A 21,403-nucleotide genomic window follows, 5' to 3' on the forward strand; every position below is an offset into this window, starting at 1 on the left:
GCCAGAGAAAACTAATACAATTAGGACTAGCAAAAGCACTTTCACTTTGGACCAGGTTTAGACCTCAATTTTTTAAATTATTTTTTTAAATTATTCTATACGTGAGATTCCTGGTTCATCAAATAAATAATTACACAGATGCATAAAGTCATAAAAACAAATAAATGTGAGGACTGGTTAGACATTTAATTCTTATTTAATAACCCTTTTCCCATCCTCATGCTCTATTAGGAGCCAAGAAGATATTTGCTAAATAGCTAGTGATTAAGCAATCATATATCACATCCAAAAAAAAAAAAACCCTTCTAAAGCACTCAATTATTTTAGAAAAAATTATATGTAAGATTCATACTTTTCTCCTCTTTATCGTCTTCATCATCATCAAAATTATCATTAGCCACTGCTGAGTTTAAGTGCTAAAGTGCTTTGTTTAGCACTTACTATATATCTTATTTAATTTTTAAAACAATTCAGCAGATTATAAAACAAGGCTCAGAAAGGGTATTTCTGTGTATCAAATACCCTATGTCTCAGGGTATTTGTTTCCCCTGGTTGGGTGAGTTAGGACAGGCACTTGGACTAAGAGCTAGGAAGGAACAGTAATGCCATGGAGTGGAGTTACATTTCCACCACAGACCCTGAGGACTGGCATGTTCAGTGTTGAGTTTAAAGTAGATATTTGGCTGGCAATATGGAGAAAAGAGTTGAAGAGTTTGGCTGGCAAGGTAATCAGTTAAGAAATTTTCAATAGTTTATGTAAACGATAAAAAAGATCCCAAACTATCCATCTCTAAACTATTTTATTTTTAAATGTTTTTGGCACCTCTGAAATATGTAATTCCATGTTTTACTGGAGCCTTATATAATAAATGTAGCAACTAGTTTATCTTTCAATGACCCAAGTTCATCACTAGACACTGTTGATAGTATTGGGCCCAGGAAATAGTACCACCCTTTGGGATTACTGACTAGAACTTTCACAGAACGGGCTGTTTAGGTTTCTTACATAGCCAGGGGTCTCTGGTGGGTTCCTAATTCTTTAGAACCATCTCCTTTCCTTCTTTAGCCAGAGCACTTTTTTTTTTATTTGAGTACAGTTTACAATGTTACATTAGTTTCAGGTGTACAACATAGTGACTGGACAAGATTATACATTATGCTAAACTCACTACAAATCTAGCTACCATCTGATACTATACAACACTATTACAATATCTTTGATTATATTCTCTGTGTTGCACCTTTTAGTCCTATGACTTATTTATTCCATAACTGGAGGCCTGGCTCTCCCATTCCCCTTCACCCATTCTGCTCATCTCCCCACCTCCCTCTCCTATGGCAACTATCAGTTTGTTCCGTGTATTTATAGGTCTGATTCTGCTTTTTGTTGGTTGCTCTTTTTTTTTTTTTTTAGATTCTATGTGTGAGTGAAATCGTGTGGTATTTGTTTTTCTCAGTCTGACTTATTTCACTTAGCATAATACCCTCTATGTCCTTTCATGTTGTGACAAATAGCATGATATCCTTTTTTATGGTTGTGTAGTATTATATTATATATATAAAGCATGGAAGCAGTCTTACAGAATATAGATAGGTCTTCTGGCATCAGCCATTGCCTTCCTAACTCAGTGAATTAGAATTAGATTCTAAATTAGACAACAATGGAACATTATGCAGCCTTAAAAAGAGAGTGTTCTGACAGGTGTTAAAGCATGGGTGAGCCCTGAGGACACTATGCTAAGTGAAATTAGCCAGTCACAAAAAACAAAAAACAACCAAAAATATTGTATGATTCCACCTATATGAGTAGAATTTACAGAGACAGAAAGTAGAATGATGGTTGCCAAGAGCTGAGGGGAGAAAGGAATGGGGACTTATTTTTTTAAGGGGTACAGAGTTTCATTTGGGGAAGATGAAAAGTTCTGGAGATAGACGGTGGTGATAATCGCACAATAATGTGTATGTACTTAATCCCACTAAACCTTGCACTGAAAAACTGTTAAAATGGCAAATTTTATGTTGTAAGTATTTTATCACACAAAAAAAGCATCTATGTTGATAAGACAGCCCAAGGAAAATACAAACGAAAGGAGAAGTATCTGAGAAGAGACCCAGGGAATAATATAAAGAGGGCTTGCAGAATCAGCACAGTGAGAAAGTGGGGCTATTGGCCATCCGGGGGAGAGGATGCCACATAAGGCTGAGGGTGGAGAGACAAGGAGTACACTGGTGACAGTGACTACAGACAAGGCAAGTACCTGCCACCCAGATGATGACAATTTATCTTGGGAATTAGGGGACCTCAAGAAGAACAGTTCCAATTGGAACAGTGTAGACAAAAGCCAGATTAAAGTATATTCAATAACTGGGAGACAAGAAAACAAAGACACAGAGTATAGACAGCATTGGGGAAAATGACAAAGATAATAGAAGCTCACAGTTCCTTGTCCAAAACATGTAGGTCGGTCCATAAGGCTTTAGAATTCAGGATTTCCCAGATTTTGGAGAGATAAGATAATGCATATATGTATATTGTATAACAGCTATAGGGGAGTCTGGGAGAGCAGACACAAATAAGTCATTTATCTGCAGGTAAAGAAAAAAAGAATATTTACACTTAGTGGAATAAATAACCTCATAGGAGTTAAGGTTTGGTTTTGTTGCTTTACCACAAACTAATATAAAAAAAGCGCTTTTGTTTTCAGAGCTTTTTAGATTTTAAATTGTGGCAAAAAGAATATGGAGATGTATTCAAAATAATTGGTGGCTAGGAGACCACAAGTAACAAAAGAGATAATCTCTGAGATGAGTTGCTAGGATGCTCTGTTTACTATAAGGTAGGGTATCACATCATGAATTTGACTTCTCCTTATATCTACACAGGTAAGCGAGGTCACCTAATTCCAAATCCCAAGTTTTACTGATTGTTTTGTCTATGCCATCTATAATTAAATTGTAATGTGCTAAGGATTCCTCTAAAACCAGTGCTTCAAAGAAAACACAACTTCCTTTATAAAATCATTGATGATGGATAGCTTCAAGAATAGATCAATCTTGGAAACATGATCACAGTTTAAGAAATGAAAATAATAAATTTTTTTTTTAAATGACAGACATAAAATAAGGAACATGTAACAAGGGGGTTTTCAAAGTAGACTTACAAATGATGCTTCTAAAAGTAAGAAAAATGTGATAATTAAAAAAGTTAAACCTCCAGTGCAAATCATGGATTAGAAGTAAATTGTTCTGTCAAATCTTCTTATTCCAATTTTTTCCTGGAGTCCCAGCCCATAAATGTTCTCAGTTCTGATTTATCATTTAGTTAATTAACATGATCTGGATAAAGTCATTATCCAAATGGATAAATAAAAGACTTTATCCAAATCATTTAACTAAGTTTACAAAAACAGTTTGCTACCAACTTAAATGATGAACTAACTGTAAGATGACACCCTGTGTCCCTTAGTGGAGCTTCTATTACTCTGACACTTCCAAGTGGCTGCAAAAAGCTCTTTGTCTTCTCAGCACATAGACCTAGAGGGGAATGGAATCCACAGGCACGTGAATGTGAACAGGACTGGGGAAAATAGTGGACCAATCCATGCCCAGGCCTTTTTGACAGGCTGACAGTAGCAACCAACCTTTTTTGTAGCATAGGAGATAAAATCTGACATTCCCACAGTCAAGTTCTCTGCTCGCCACTCCCAGCCAAGGATTTGACCTTTGGATTTGTTTTCACCTGATTCATCCCTACCAACACGAGAGACCCTTCCCATCAAATCCTAACAAGTAAGTTAGTGGTAGAAGTTGGATATCATTGATACATTCAGATGAATAAAGTGCATCCGATATCCTTTATCTTTCAGCCAAATCAGAGAACCTACTCTCCCAGAGAATAACAATCATTACAGCCCACTGAGTCTTGCTTTTCCAATCATTTCTGTGGCAGCTGGCTACTGGGAAGTTGCTAGGGAATTGAAAAGAGGCAGCATGAGGAGGGGCAGATGGCTCCTTTGGGTTTATTTCACCAAATATGGCAGCTGTGAAACGCACTAACGTTCCGAGTGTCCATATAAAACGCTTGCAGAAGGGCCAAGTGAAGGAGGAACCACAGAGCAGTCATCCTGATATGTATCCTCTTTCTGCTGCTGTAGCATAAGCCCCTGAGAAGATTTAATTCAGATACGTAACAAACATAGCCAACCAGCACGTGACCCAACAGTGAATCAGAATGCAGGAATCAGTTACAAGTGATGAGAGCAAGTATTTCCTTCACTTAAGTAAAACCCAGGAAGATAGTAATTGACAAAGGAAACAATAAGGCAGCAGAGGGTAGGACTTAATTGGTCAAAGTAAATTTAAGAGAAAAAAGTATTTAGGTTTATCATTTGAACGAGATTCTATTGATTTTTATATTTGTTTCTGAGCATACAAAATGTTCCAAAGATATCCTGCAAATATCACAGTATGCCTAATACATATTAACATGCCAGATTTAAAAAAAAAAAAAGGTGGGTTGAATAAATGCACACACACATACATACATACACACAAATACCTGTGTATGTTTTATCAGATAACCATTAATCATATAATGTAGAATTTAAAAAATGTCAGGATGTCTCAAAATAACAGAAAACCATGTTCATGTGAAGTATAATTCTGTAATAAAATTTAGGTAATTGTTCAAATATTTATAGCTAATAAGGATTGAGCAAGAAGCAAATCTAAATTTGGGGAAAAAATACTTGTGTTTATTTTGTTAGTAGCCTTTCAACGTGGTATCTAGATTTTAAACGGCACAGGAGAAACTACCTCATGTAGGTAACTTTTCTCTTGAATTTTTCTACATCGTGGAATTTTCTCACTTTGAAAAACTATGAACTTTTAAGAGCAAATTAACATGTATGGAACTTCACCATACTAGAGGTCTATGTTCACTAGATGGAATTATAGAAGACTACACTGTGTGTGTGTGTGTGTGTGTGTGTGTGTGTGTGTGTGTGTGTGGTGTGGGGGGGGTGAGCATGCATTCACGTGCATGTGTGTGTGTACATGCATGCATGTAAGAGTGTCTAACAAGGCTTTATATCAATGTAAAAAAACATGCAATGAGACTCCTATGCCTCTCTTCAGTCATATGCGTGTGTGTGGGGGGGTGTATCAGATATCTACCTATGCTCCCCAACTGTACTGCTACCATTGAGCAACTTCAGTGCACCCCACATTAAAAATCTTTCAGACTAGCAGACAGCCTTAACTTTTTTCATGTCATGAAGCCCTTCAGCAGTCTGGGGAAAACCAGTGAACCAGCCCTTTTTTACGATATTGGCTTAAAATGTCAAAAATAAAATACATAAGATTATAAAAGATATCAATTATATTGAAATGCAATCAGAATGTATTAAAAACCAAGCTTATATGCTTCTTTATTCATGCATGAAATGACTAGAGCTAGTGGTGCGCCTAAAAGTTTACGGCAGTGGTAAACATAGATGGTACTTCGAGAGACCAGTGACAATTGTGACAGGATATGAAAATATCTGTGATGTCTATTGCTGACAATGTCACAAGTCTTGCTAATACTGCTGTGAAGTGTTCCCTACATTCAAAGTGGAAGAAAGAAAACGCTTCATTTCATTTAGCATTCCCTTTAAAAAGGGATTTGTGGATTGTGGAGCAAGTGAAGGGAAGCGGCTTTCTAAAGCTCCCTGCTACACCTCCCAGGGTGTTCCGTTATTACTGAAAATAATGAACTAGTAAGTGGATAATGCCTTCCAAGAGACTCACATGATATAAAAATAAATATAAGCATGTCTCTGTAGACATTAATATGTGAAGGAATAAAATATTTGCAGTGTAATATATTAACCGTTCATAATGATTATCTGCAAGGGTTGGGATTCTGTTGCTTCTTCAGGATGTCTTCTCTATACTTTCTGTATTTGTTTTTTCTTTTGATTGAGCTGAAACTGACATAACGTACAGTGAACTGTTTCAAAGTGTACAAGCTGGTGGCATTTAGTGCATTCCCAATGTTGTGCAAACAGCGACTCTCTCTAGTTTCTAGACTTTTCATCACCTCTGAGGAATATCCCCTACCCATTAAGTAACCCATCCCTCCCCAGAGCCCCCTCCCCTCATCTCCTGGCAACCAGTAATCTGCTTTCCATCTCCAGGGATTTGCTTCTTCAGGATACTTCATCTAAAATGAACCATACACTATGTGATCTTTTGTGTCTGGCTTCTTTCACTGAGCATGAGGTTTCTGAGGTTCATCCAAATTGTGATATGTATCAGTACTACATTCCTTTTTAGGGTGGAATAATATTTCATTATATGTGTATACCATAACTTGTTTATCCATTCATCCACTGATGGACATTTGGGTTATTTCCACTTTTTGGCTATTAAAAATAATGATCTTAAGAACATTCATGCTCAAGTTTCTGTGTGCATATATATTTTCATTTCTCTTGGGGGTTTACCTAGGAGTGAAATTTCTGGTTCATATGGTACTTCTATGTTCAACTTTGAAATACTGCCCAACTGTTTTTTACACGGGCGTACCATTTTATATTCCCACCGGCAATATACTAGGGTCCTTATTTCTCTGTATCCTTGGGGAACACTATTTTCCTTTTCTTTTTCTTTTTTTTATTATAAGCATCCTAGTAAGTGTAAAGTGGTATCTCATTGTGATTTTGATTTGCATTTCCCTGACGGATAATGATGTTGAAATCTTTTCATGTGCTTGTCGGTGCATAGCTTCCTTGAAGAAATATTTATTCGAGTTCTTCTTCCTTTTTAAAATTGGTTTGCCTGTCTTTTTGTTGTGTTGTAAGAGTTCTTTATATATTCTGGATATTAAATCCTTATCCAATATATAATTTGCAAATAATTTTCCCCATTCTACAGGCTGTCTTTTCACATTCTTTTTTTTTTTTTTAAGATTTTATTTATTTGTCAAAGAGAGAGAGAGCGCACAAGCAGGGGAAGCAATAGGCAGAGGGAGAAGCAGGTTCCCCGCTGAGCAAGGAGCCCAATGCAGGACTCCTTCCTAGGTCCCTGGGATCATGACCTGAGCTGAAGGCAGACGCTTAACCGACTGAGCCACCCAGGCATCCCTGTCTTTTCACATTCTTGATAATGTCCTTTGATGCACAAAAGTTTTAATTTTTATGAAGTCCCATTTATTAGTTTTCATTTGTTGCTGTAGTTTCTTTTTTATTTATCTCTTCATAGCAGTTATGTGGTGTGTGTATATGTGTATACATATACACATATATGCTTATATGTATGCAAATATATTTGTGTATGTATATACATACATATGTGTGCATGTATATATGTATTTGTAATATATGAACACATATATAGTTAATTAATAAAAATAATAAATTAATAAATTAGTAAAATTAATAAAAATAAAGCCAGTATTCTCACATAAAGTCTTACATCTTTTCTGCAACATTGTCATCATCATCACCACCATCATGAGGAAACGAAGGCTCTGATCAATTTAATTTAGTGATTTGCCAAAGAGTGAACAAATTAACAGAGGCACAATCTACTGTCTCTAAATATTGGGCAATAACATTCATTTGATACATTAGGAGTGAATAATGAGTCATAAATGCAACCTGCTAATATATGAAGGATTTGTAGTAAGTACAGATAATACTTATCTAGTGCTAACTGCTATGAAGAGATGGTGAGTCTTTGAGGAATTCAAAGTAGACTGAGGTAATATAGATTGGAAAGGGCAGAACAAGAATTCAGATGTAGCAGTCTGAATCCCAGGGCTCAGGATCATAACCCGTCCGGATGCTAATTCCCACTTAAGACACTGAACTCTGACAACTGAGCAAATATTCAGTCGTTAACCTGCAAACAAAGTTCATATACACAAGTATGTACATACACATGGATATACACATGCACACACACACAGACACACACTATCCCATGAGTCAAAATCTCAAATTATAGTGTAGCTGTGATAACGGGGGCCAAAGAGGAAGAAATAAAGATTCAAAAAATAGGCAGCAAACTAAAAATACATGTTGAGTAATAACATCAGTAATTATTATAATAAAGAGGAAAAGGGCTTGGAAAAGGTGATGTAGGAAAAATCCCATCCTGTGCTTTAATGTATCCTATTTTTCTTTTCTAAAAACAATCATCCCAAGAGGGTTCCATCTGTAATCTACCACAACAAAATAACGTGGCTTTGAGAAAATAACATACTGGGCACACAATTACCTGCCGGATGCTGCATACCCAAAATCTACCTTTAACACGCACATAATGAAGGTCATCCTCTGGTTGTGCTGACAAGGCACCTGTACCTACAGAGGGGTGACCTTGATGAGAAAATCAAGCAAAACTGTCCTTCAGAAAGGTATGGTTGGTAACTAGTAGGATTATTTTTTTTTTTAATTTTATACACTATATACTACAGATAAAGGCAACAAGGCAATACTCACGGGCTGGAAAAAGACTTTTCCATGTAGTGACCTTGTGTGATGTTTTGGGGTAGCAAAATAAGAATTTAACCACAAGATTCTATTCTACTGGGGAAAATATGACTGTGCATTTCTGGGAGTCTGTGCCCAGCATTCATCTGTATATCCCTCACTCTAAACAATTAAAGCAAATTCAGACCTATAGTAGAGGATTAAATGCTAGATATTTTCTAAAAATATGGCCTATTCGCTATTACTTGACAAAAACCTTATCTTAACTTTCTTAATAGCTTCATTTTAAAATTTTTCTTTTTTAAGACTATGTATTTTGAAGCCACAAAAGAATAAATGCTTCATTTATATGGTATAATAGACTAAATAATTTTCTAACTAACTGGTACTAATTTCACTAAGAAAATGAAATTAAGAAAGAAAATTTAACACCTGTGGTAAAATCAACTCTGAAATGTATTGTCTTCTTCCTGACTTCCTTAATTTCATATGCATAGGCTTTGTTCCAATGGTCTGTTTATAAGATAGTTGTTTTAAAACACAGAATGTGTTTTCCCACAGAAACCAAGTCATGACCAGAGGCTGGGTCCTCAGGCCAGGCTCTTGGAGTAAAGCTTCCTGCTCAAGGTCGCACAGCTCAGATTACCTGAGCAGAAACAGGAAGAAATGAATAAAAATAGACTCACTTGGACCCTGAGTTCTACCCAGTCACTGGCCAAAGACTTCAGTCCCCCTTCAACTCCAGGCTGTACGCCGCTTCTTAGATTTCCTCCGGACTGCAATCCCACCATAGATGTAATACCTTTAAATAGTCTTCCTGTAGCAAGGAGTGCCCACCTCCCCAGCAGGAGGCATGGGAAATGGACTGGCACCTGCCCATAACCTGTGCAGGCGTATCTAAGAGCTTCCTGAACAAGGGAAACCATTTCAGTGTTTTGGGGGGTAACTATCTTCCCATGAGCACAGGAAAGACTACCCTAAGCAGGATTCACAGGTTCGCCTCGCCTTCCTTCCCATCAGCTGTTGCTGCGGCTGTCAGAGTGCCCGCCACTAACAGTCTCACTCCTCGCAATCGGCTGTTTCTAATCCGTCATCTGAGAAATCAGATGCCCAGAACTGTTAGAACTGTGTGTAAATTGAGAGCCAAGCTCTGAGAGATAGCCTGAGACCCTCTCCTTCAGGAGAGCATCAGCAGGTTTCCTGGCAGCCATTTCTTTTCTTCTCAGAGCTTTCCTTATCTAATTCCCTGTTTGACAGTCTCAAAAGCTGACCTCCATCTGCAAGAAGTGTTCATGTGTACAGTGGAAAACAAACCAAAAAGAGACACGCACCCCAGTGCGGGTGCCCTCTACCTAACCTGGGCACCTTCAGGCTCAAAAAAAAATCTCTGTGTTCCATCTCCTCACTGGCAAAATGAGTGCAACCATACAGTTAGTGTGGTGTAATGGATTAAAAATTATAAACTGCTTTAGCATGAGTTATTATGAAAATCATGATCTTTAAAAAGAACTGCCATCATTCTTAGAAGTCTATTAAAGCGCACTGCAGGGCAAATCCAGCCTGCTGCCTGCTTTTGTAAATAAAGTTTTATTGGAACACAGCCTCACCAACTCCTTTCTATATTATCTATGGCTTCTCCTGTGCCACAAGGGAAGAGCTTGGTAGTTGCAAAAGAGCTCATGTGGCCCACGAAGCTTAAAAACTTCACTCTCAAAAACTTCACTCTCCAGTTCTTTATAGAAGAAGTTTTTCTGATCTGTCTTACCAAGAGTTTCATTTTCAAGCACGTAAGGATTCCTTTTCACGTACACACACACGTGCGACATACAAATACACACACACACACACACACACAAATTGCTTAATATGGCATATTTCACAACACAGGCCATAAGCTTAACAGAAGACCTTCAATAAAACAACTGTTATATTAGTAACATGTGAGAAATTCATTACACGAGTTTTCTGCTATGTAAATCCAGCACAGTGAACAGAAAGTCCTCAGAATTATTTTAAACTCAATTCTTAAAAGAATAATGAGCTCAGAGCTGAGATTTATTTCTGGTGTGTATTTTAGGGGGAAAAAATCAGTATTACATTATCCCTATTGTGTCTCACAGCAATGAGGGTGACAGAGCCGCCCAGAGTTGTCAGTGCCAAACACATTGCAGGAGCTCAAATATTAATCAAAATGACATCTCCAATTTTTTCCCTTCCTAATCAGGCCTAAACATCATGGGACATCCGGCAAATCAATAAGAGAAACTAGATGCCCTCATCATTCCCAACCTGGCAGCGCTGCATTTTTAGCCAGATGAGGGCCTGCGCTGTTACATAAATACTTCTCTGCTTCGGTTGTTTGCCTGTCCCACGAGATGAGCACGCCCACCTGAGATCCCAAACTTTACCCTGGCATGCATCTGACCGTGCCGCCTGTCCCACGTCTTACGATTTCAAGATAAAATAGGCATGGGCTACGTGGCTCTCGAATACGCTTGTGCATTCTACCCAAAAGAGTAATTAAATGAATAAATAAATCTCATCAATGAAGTGAGAATAGGCTATTTTAAGTGTTGTGAAACACGGATGAAGTCTCATATCCTATCTTCCACATTTGGGGAAGGTGGCGCAGGGACTGACTTATAACCCACACGCCAACCTTCCACCCAAGTGGGCTTTTGGCACAGCTGAGAATTAATTACTTTTTAGCTTCATTCCCCTTCCCCTGCCTTTTCATTCTAGGCCCCTTTCCTTCAAATCCGTATCCCACTGATACCTCCTATTTTCTTTCTGTGAGCTCTGGGGTTGTTCTAGTGCTGAAAGATGCCTCCGTGTCAATGTATCCCTCCTTCACGTAATTAGAGGAGGCAGAGTGCTGGAGAAATGGAGCAGGGAGAGGGTCTGTTCACATACAAAACAAAGTTCGAACCTTCTAGCAAAGCTAAAAGGAAAAACCCTGGAAAAACTGCCTGGAGTAGAAAATACACAGACTTATACCCGAGGCGATGAGACAGGCCCCATGAGCTCCAGAAACCCGAGGGGCGACTTGGAGGAAAAAGCTAAGGATCTACCTCCGGTTGGCCGGCCATGATCTAAGAGCCACTACATGGGCTGATGTTAAGGTGAACTCATTTTACTAAGGTCCAGGAAAATTTGTATTCATTCATTCATTCATTCATTCATTCATTCATTCATCCACATGCCAGGCACATCAGTGAGCAAGCACATTCTATAGCCTCATAGCCTCTTCTCAGCCTAATTGTTTGGGTCTTAGTTGGTATTTTTCCTCTAAATGAATGAAACTATAAATGGAAAAGCTTCCAGATGCTGGATTTTCCCACTTCTACAGGAAGAGGATGAAACAGAAATCTAGCACAGTGAATGCGATGGTAGTATCTTAGCAGATGAAATTCAGCTAGGGAAAGAAAAAGTAGTTCATTCAATTCTAAACAGAACTGCAACTGCAGAGGTTAAAGGCAACCCGAAACAAAGCAGACACAGACTAAAAGGAACAGCATAAATTTATCCAAAAAAGGATGACGATGGTAAATGGTGAGGAGAGTCAGGGTGTCAGCCACGGGCACAGTGTTGGAGGTTCAAATGGAATTCCTAATGGGATGACGTTTTAAAAAACTGAAGAGGGGGGCGCCTGGGTAGCGCAGTCGTTAAAGCGTCTGCCTTCGGCTCAGGGCGTGATCCTGGCGATCCGGGATCGAGTCCCACATCAGGCTCTTCCGCTATGAGCCTGTTTCTTCCTCTCCCACTCCCCCTGCTGTGTTCCCTCTCTCGCTGGCTGTCTCTCTGTCACATAAATAAATAAAATCTTTAAAAAAAAAAAAAAAAAAACTGAAGAGGCACATCACAAATGTGAAGGCGTTTCCATAATTATCAGTAACATTTTCACCATTATACGTTCCATTGCAGGTTGAGTTAAGGTTGTTTATAAAGTATTGATGTAGACAACCATGAGATAAACAGCCTCGCAGCCTCATTTGAAATAAATATTTTAGAGTTTAAATTGGCACTAAACGTGTATGCATTATCTGATATGGAAATTCCAAAATAAACTTTATAGGAAAAATGTGTGTAACCAACTACAGAAGATTCCTGAGTTAAGGTATGATGTGTCCATAATGACCACGATGCCAATTATTGTCCATTTGACCACCCACTCCACCCTTTCCCTGCTTCTCTGCGTCCGCTCCGTGCCCCTGGCTAATGCCTAGAACCGAATGTCCTTCCTCTCTGACTTCCACTTGGATCAAACTAATAAAGGTGATTGCAGAAGGTCACAGAAAATAATTTCTTCCACCTCTTTCTTTGTCTCAGTCTTGCATCTCTGGCAGGAGCTGTTTCTCTTCCACAACTTCAGAGAGTGACCACTCCTCCGTGGTTTCCACTCTCACACAGGGCCACTAACACTATTTTCTCCTCTTTTTGCTTCACCCCTAGGCAAGTGGTGAGAGCTTCCTGATACGACCAGTGTCTGGGTGATGGGGGCCTCGCTATCCATTCCTTCTCATTCCCTAAGTCCTATCCACACCCTTATATGTAGCCCTTTCGTTAAAGTCTCTTCATTTGACCCACCTGGGTTAAATTCAATTTTCTGCCAAGACCATGACTGAAACACAATTTTGGCATCTATTTATTGACATCGAAAGATGTCTGACAGAAAGTAGATCAACATATTAATAGCAGTTATCTTTAGGAAGTGGGACAGGATTATTTGTTTTTATTTTTCTCTGTATTTTTCAAATGTTCTACAATATTTGGTTATGGATTGGGGAGTATAAAAATAAATGATAAAATTAAAAGACCACTTGGGAAAAAATACACGTTCAAGAAGTACTAGTGGTTGGAGCTCTTGGGTGGCTCTGTCGGTTAAGCATCTGCCTTTGGCTCAAGTCATGACCTTAGGGTCCTGGGATCTAGCCCCAGGTTAGGCTCCCTGATCAGTGGGGAGTCTCCTTCTCCCTCTCCCGCTGCCCCTCCCCACCGTTCACATGCTCTCTTGCTCTCTTGATCTCTCTCTCTTAAATAAGTAAAATCTTAAGAAAAAGTACTGGTGGTTTGGCTTCCCTCCTTTACTGCCCACCCCATCAAAAACTACATAAGTAAAGGGCGCCTGGGTAGCGCAGTCGTTACGCGTCTGCCTTTGGCTCAGGGTGTGATCCTGGCGTTATGGGATCGAGCCCCACATTGGGCTCCTCCGCTATGAGCCTGCTTCTTCCTCTCCCACTCCCCCTGCTGTGTTCCCTCTCTCGCTGGCTGTCTCTCTGTCACATAAATAAATAAATAAAATCTTTAAAAAAAGAATACGTAAGTAAAAAGTTGCATAGGCTGAGAGGTATCCTGACGGGGCAATGGAACTGTAAACATCTGTCAGTGCCCAGCTATTTCTTTGTTCTCACTCGATTCTATTTCCTAGGAAAAATACGTTTGGTTAGCAATTCTTCACAATTCCACAACTGCAAACAACGCAACTGCACACATTTATGTGTTTTACAGACTTAGATTCCACCAGCAGAAGTCAAGATTTTGCCGCGTTCTTTGACTGTATTAATAACAGTTAACTATTATTGAGGGCATAGGACCTGTAGGCACTGTTTACGAGCATGGTCAGTATTGGTTGATTTAATCCTGACAGGAAGGTGGTGTCATTACTCCCATTTCATAGATGAAGAGATGGACGTGCGGTGAAGCCAAGTTGCTTGCCCGAGGCCAGCCTTTGTTAGCAGGTCCTGGAAGCAAGCCCAGGCTTTAGAGCTCATTGTATCCATTATACTCAATTGTCACTCAGGTTGACAGATTACCTAAGAATTCTAAAACTCTCCTAATTTTGTGCATATTGTGCAAAAAACGGTGGGGGCCTTATACTGGTTCGCCGCTTGTTAGCAATGCAATCTTGTGCACCTACAAATCAGAGTTACAAATGCCTCATCAATAAAATGGGGAATAAAGCCTCTTCCACCTACACCCGAAGTTGTGATAAGCTAATGGGAAGTGAACACGGAAGGCCATCAAAACTGGAAAGCAAGGTACACTGCAAGGCAGAATCATACGGCGCCCTCCACACACCGGTACCTTAGTCGTCGTCGTTAACACACAAAAGTCAAATGTAAAGAAAATAGCAATTATTTTGGTGAAGTATGACTCTAAACTATGATATTATAAACTATCCAGTCTGTTAATAACACCCAACATAAAACCACCACTGATTAATCAATAAAAATCATGCAAGGGTTTCAGCAAAATGTACTCTCAGACGCACTCCCCTGACTCACGTTCATTAATTACCTTGCCGTATTTGATAAGTTCCCAGCATCTGCCTGAAGGGTGTTACTCGCAATCTTAAATTACAGGGTAAAACTTTTTTGAAGACTTTACCTTTCACACTGTACATTCTCTACACTATGACATCAAAAGTTCACTTGAGCCACTCAGTTTTCAGTTTCCCTGACTCAACCTTTTGGAGTTTTGTAATTAATTATATTCCATTATTACTGATCATCAATTAGCTCGAAATGTTGCTGAGATGGTGAGTATGCTGAAGAAGGCAGAATTTAATGATAATTTGAGACTAGTAGGACACTAAATTTCTCTCTTGTTAATAATTAAAGTAGATAACTTATGTTTTTATTTATAGCTTCCAGAAATATCCGGCTCATTCCTGCGCTCTGCTCTGTCAGCTAATCATCAGTTGGTCAAGATCTGACTTGGGCCATTGTGTTCTCTTTTCCACACACGCCTTCAACCAAAGCCATTAAACGCAGCCCAACCAAAGTGTTAAAGCAGGTAAGGTGGTCACCACGTATTCTCTGGAACTCTCCGCCTAGCCCAATGCTTTGACGCACAAACAGATAAAAAATGAAAGGGGTGAAATTCTAATTTACCTGTTTCAATTTCCCAGATGTAAGCGGAGTCATCAGCACATCCAACAATTAAAAAATTCTCAACCGGGTGCCATTTTATCATCCTCACAGGGAAAAGGTGCTTGCGGGCATGCAGGAGGTGCCTCTTCCCCTCAAGGTGAAGGAGAGCCACGGAATGGTCACTGCACACACAGCAAATGACCTGGTCACTTCTTAGCTGTGGGGGGAAAAAACAAAAAACAAAACGAAAGTGTTATTTGTAAGTAAATAGTCAAATGCTTTCCTCAAATCCTATTTTTTCCCCTAACGTAAAAATATTTTGTTGAAACACCATTTACAAAATGACATTTCTGCTTTCTACAGGACTTCTTCATACAACACTCTGAAGAGGAGCTTTAAACACCACGCAGATTTTAAATTCAACAACTCATTAGGAAAGTCAAGAGACACAAGTGAAAAAGGAGAATTCCAAGCCAAATCTACTTATAAGATAAATGAAGGACCTGACCATCACTCAGCAAATTCAGGCAGTGAGGCAGACATCGGAAATAATGCAGAATAAAATAAACCCCAGAACTAATTTGTTGCCACAAAAAGAAGCTATTTGTAGACACAAGCTTAGGCCCAAGGGTATCATGAGCTGATATTTTCCACTTAGAGCCTCAGAATGTGATTTGGTGCTGTTCCCAGAACTATTCAGATTCTAATCCAAACAGGAAACTCAGTGTAGACACAATCTAAAAGAGGTAAGCATTAGATAGTTCCAACTGAATGCACAGCTTCAAAGATACAAGGACCAAAAATAGGCTCCCAGGACGAAGATTCTTAAGATACTTTTTAAAAAGTCAGCATGTGGTTACCTTGAACACAGTTTAGGACAAAGACCATCCATGCTGGGTGCTGTGAGGCTAATGTGGGAGGAGTTTCCAGGGCTGGTCTGTGCCTCACCAAGAAGGCCCTGTGTTAGTCAGCCCGTGATGGGGGTGGGTGGGGGGCTGCAGGGAGGAGGGGGAGCAGGGAGGGGCTCTTCCACGTCTTTGTTTCTTTTCTAACCCCTCTGCTATGTGGATGCTCCGACTCTCACGAGGGCACATAGCCGGTTTCAGATGCTATGTTTAAAGCATCAGTTGGGATCCCCTGAGAATCTCCCTGTGCCCATTACTGAGCTCTTTCTGTGGGGTGCTGGGGAGCAAGTTATTTGTCCTCATTTGTTCTAAGGAGACTACAGAAATCCTGAGGGGGAAAAAATATCACCACATGGCAGGTGTGCTATATGGGGAGCCTGGACTTGTAGGATAGGGCAGACGGTGTTGCCTCCCCACTACCACCTCCTAGAGAGCCTGCAAACTCGCAGCCCCTAGAACAGAGAGCCCCACGTACTTCAGGAAACGTAGACACACAGACAACGTGCGAACATACACGTCACACGCGAACACAGACTCAACAGCCAGAGGTCGACACACACTGGAGACCCACACTGGGCCAATCAGATTCTCTTTTCTATGCATTTGAAACTGAAAAGCTAAAAGAGGTCACAGGAAGAAGCAAGAGAATGAAGCAATCACAGAAAACAGACTCTTGGGTTAGGGCTTTCTGAATTTAAGTTCAAATTTCACTGGGTCCTTACTGTAGTGGTTTGTTTTGTATATCTAAAATATTGCCTCTTATGCCCTTTCAATAAACTCCTTTTTTATTTCACTTGGTTTGGAGTTAAGTCATGTATGACTGAGGCAGAAGTAAAAGGGGTCAGGATTTGACTACTGTCCTGGAGCTTTGAGGAAAAAAAAAATGATATATATATATGAAAAAAAAAAGGGAGGGAACTTCAGGAATAAGACATATCAAAGTATCCGAAATCACCATATGAAAGTCTTTAAGTCTCTTAACTTTGTTTCACTGATCTGTCTAATCATTTGTGTTACTGAAATCTTTCATTATGTCTTACTACAAAAATACAGTGTAAGTTTTCTCTGTTTCCTCTGCAGCTAATTTTTTTTTGGTTATTATTATACAGAAATAATTTTGGCAAGTCAGTCAACTGATGGACAAACTCAGGAAACTCCAAAGTTGACTGTTCATATTTTAACAAAGATGTCAGCTTTCTGGAAGCTGAATTTAAGTTTATATTACATGCGAAAATTGTATCTGAAAGTATTTCCTTTTGGTCTGCACGGGGTAGACGCTCAGAAATGTGTTAAAGCTGGTTATCTGTCAAACAAATGAAAGACAGCAAACAAAAATCTATTTAAGAAAATGTAACTATCGATATTATTATAAAAGTAAATTTTCAAGGCAAACATTATTTTCTAATTTATAGATCCCTATATATTTGAATTGCTTCTACATTGAGCGTCTATTACTTTTTATTTTCCACTAAGATTAAGATATAGAATTAGGGGGGGAAAAAAGAAAAAAAAGTAAGAGAATTAATTGGATTTTGTAAAGCCACGAATTGACAAAATCTTTGCTTTAGATTCAAATTAGTTTGTAAGCTGTAATAATAATAATGCATATAAAGATTAGAAAGGAATTCATAAAAATTATCCAGTTGTATTATGGGTCCACAGAACTTTTTTCTCTGGGAATATGGGTTAATTTCCCTTATGTTTTTTAAATGTTCCATAATGTTATATAACTTTTAAATTTATGTTAAGTTTTACTCTTTGTCTTAACTTACTCTGAAGTTCTCTGGTGACATCAAAAGACTTGTTACTGGACCAGCCTCCAAAAAGAATTTATGCAAAATTTCTTCAGTAAAGATATTCCACAAGATGACACATGAGTCCTGGTCCCCAGACACAAGCCAACTTTGGTCTAATTTCGAAGAGAGACCATGTGGGTAAAGTAATGAAGTAACACTTTGGTGATGGCCTTTGAGAACTTTGTAAGGAAGGGAATCTGGAAAACAATCAAACACCATATAATTGGAAAAAAAAATATTTTTGCTCAAGAAATCGTGCTAACATTTTCTTTTAAAAATTTTAATGCAAAGAAAAAACACATCATTAAAGCTAGGCTGTTGGTTAAGAAAATGAACGAACAACCCTTGGACCATCTCAGAAGGCAAGTACTTCCTCCTAAGCTAGGTCGAGCTTTTGATGAAGTCTGGTTGTTGGAAGTCTGCTGATTCATTAAGGATGTTCGCAAGTTAGCGAGCACCAATTTTAGTTTAGTCAGCAAGTTAGCCAGCGCCAAAATTAGCTAGCACCAATTCCAGTGCTGTCACACAGCAAAGGCTAGTGTAAAAGAATGAACAACTCACACATTTTGCTTCTACAAAAATTAATCTCAGGACTCCACCGCTGCCCCTTCAATAAGCATAACCAAGTCTAGTATAAAAAAAAAGCAAAGTTTTGCAGAACAGTTTTGCCTTAAAAAATATTAGCGTTCACCTAGTTTGATCTTTGTTTTACAGAGAAAGTGCCGGAGGTGCAGAGAAGTTAAGCGACTTGAATCCAAGTGTAAAAGAGCACAGCATGCTTGAGAGCAGAGTTTTGCTGTGAGACGAATCCAGCTTTGGTCTCCTAGATGGGTCACCACGACAAATTGCTTTTCCCCTCTAAGTCACAGGTACTGTACATGAAAAACTTGGGATAATAATAGCACTTACTTCACACAAGACTGTTGTGGGAATAAATATGATAATGCCCTTCAATTCCTAGCACTGGCACTTGGTAGGAATGTGGGTATTGCATACCCTAGCTATACCAGAACAGGGCTACTGACGCCCAGTTTCTGTACTGCTTCTTACGGCATTAGCTAAACTTAAAAAAAAAAAATGGAGAAGACCAACGACCACAAACCCTCTTTACTCAGATTGAGAAAGAGTCCCAAAGAATCATTATTACTTCTACTAAAGAATCATTAGTTATTTTTATTCCATGAGGCACATCCTCACTTTATATCCCTTAGCAAACCACGATGAATATTAATTCAAATGTTCAAGTCAAATGTATGTTTGTGCTTGTTTTATGGATAAGACAATATCAGCCTAGATAAAAAATGCTAAGGTCTTAAGCTTTTTCACTAACTTTTAACAGCAGCCATTGAGCTGTGGAGCAGTATGTTACCTGCCCTCTGTTCATTGCTGTTCACTCCTCTATCTTAGGTAATCACTGAACATAAGATAGTAGCATTTAGTAAGCAGCCAAAGTAAGCTGAGAACAGTAACAAGATGTGCCTTAAAAAGTGAGATTTGGCCTTTGCTCTTAAGGACCTTGCAATCTACTAGGATCCATGCATTAAAAAATATTAGACATATCTACACAACTACACTTACTCCACAACAGTATTTATTTAATAGGTATTCACCGTTGCAATGCACAAAAATGTATAAGAACATATTTATATTTCATTTACAAAAAAATAAAAAATTAAAACAGGAAGATACCATTTTCTCCTGATTGGCAAACATTAAAAAGTTTAATAGCACACAAAGTTAGCTCGGGTGTGGGGAAAAAGGCATTTTCATAGGCTGTTAGTGGACACCCATGTACACAGATACATGCTCTTCGGAGAACATTTTAGATATATTTTCGAAATTAAAATACTGATGTCGACCCAGTAATTCTACTCCTGAGAATTAATACTCAGATCTCCTCACATGTATGTGCAAAGATGGTAAATTCAGCATTGCCTCCAGTAGCCAAAGACTAGAAAAACTGAAACACCCATTAATAGATTTTTTAAAAATTAAAATTTCATTATTATTAGTCATTTAAATGGAACTCATAAAGAATGTGCTCCAAAATATTTTATTAAGATACACTTCAGGAAATGTCAGTTAAGTGTATAGACTATGCCTCTATTTGTATAATATTATTAAAAGAATGCATATTAGTATGTTGGTATGTACTTGTATATGCGTAGAAAATTTTGAGGAGGGCATAAAGAAACTTATTAGCAGTCACCTTTGTTGAAGGGAGCTGGAAGATCAAGGAAGAAGAGAAACATATTTCTCATTGTATAACCTTCCAATTGACTTTAAAAAAAAACTAGATGTTTTTATTTTAATATTAAAATATATACACATTAATTAGCAAATGTCAGCAAATTTTTTAAGCTTCAGGAATCTTCTTAGTATAATTTGTTAAAGTTGAAGCTTAAGGAAATTAAATAAATAGGGTTAAATAAAATTCAATGACCTTTTAATAAAGAACCGCCTTCTAGAAGTCCTGCTTTGGCAGCATTCAAAGCCTGTGTAATGAAAATTGTCCCATCTTCACAGCCACATATTAGTTTATCAAGACTTGGGACATACTCTGATGAAGTGACTCCCACTGTTCCAGTCCCAGAGACATGGTCAATAATACTTTGTGACATGGTATGATGCTTATCAAAATTATCTTGAAGGGTCCAGGTGGCAGTTATTGGTATTTCTAAAAGGAAAACACACAAAAAGGGGAAAATTCAGTTTTTAAATTCATCACAGATATGGAAAATGTTATCAAGGAACCATCCCTTGGGGTACCTAGGAGGCTCTTTTGCCATTCTAACAGTGGCTATCCGCAGAAGAGTTCTCCTGTCATCTACTGTCTTTATTCCAAATGCTACTTCATTGGTCCTCTGTCCTTCAAGGAGCCTCAGAAGAACAGGTGTGTATTAGTGCATTCATTTTAGACTTAGGTCAACTGAATAGAACTGAGAAAGTCTTGCAATGATGTAAAGTGGTGGTCCAATCTCCTAAGTTCTCTGTGTGTCTCAGCAATATTAAGAAGGAAAACTGAGGGTCTATTAGTTATGTGAGGAAAATGGAAGAAATGTATTCTTTAAATATCAAGGGTATGAAAATCATACCAACCCCCCACCCCACCCCAGACAATTATCTATGAGTACCAAGAACACTGGTTATCCTTTTACATAGCATGCTACCCAACCATTTGAACTGGGCCTCAAGTAGGCTCAGGAAGGGAGAGAAGCTTGGATGCAGGAGCAAGGAGGGCAAGTCAAAGCCAACCTACCTCTCTATGAAAGAGACCCCTGGTCTTGCAGTACATATGCCACAATGACTATGAAAACCTAGAGTCCAAACCTGAGACAAGCATCAAACAC

General features: G+C 38.6%; 1 protein-coding gene across 4 annotated transcripts in view; it reads right to left on the reverse strand.

Annotated features, from left to right (window-relative positions):
* WDR72 (WD repeat domain 72) overlaps nt 1–21,403 on the reverse strand; it is a 217,361-nt gene that overhangs the window by 142,440 nt on the left and 53,518 nt on the right. For all 4 annotated transcript variants that reach the window (XM_045812117.2, XM_045812116.2, XM_045812115.2 and 1 more), the window contains 3 exons: nt 20,497–20,730; nt 18,030–18,250; nt 15,374–15,569 (listed from right to left, as the gene is read on the reverse strand). In XM_045812117.2, coding sequence (XP_045668073.2) covers nt 15,374–15,569; nt 18,030–18,250; nt 20,497–20,730 — 651 coding nt within the window. The remainder of the gene's footprint in view (nt 1–15,373; nt 15,570–18,029; nt 18,251–20,496; nt 20,731–21,403) is intronic.

The sequence above is a fragment of the Ursus americanus genome, chromosome 36, assembly GCF_024610735.1.
Source record: "Ursus americanus isolate L20-20 chromosome 36, mUrsAme1.1.p, whole genome shotgun sequence".
Taxonomy (NCBI): domain Eukaryota; kingdom Metazoa; phylum Chordata; class Mammalia; order Carnivora; family Ursidae; genus Ursus; species Ursus americanus.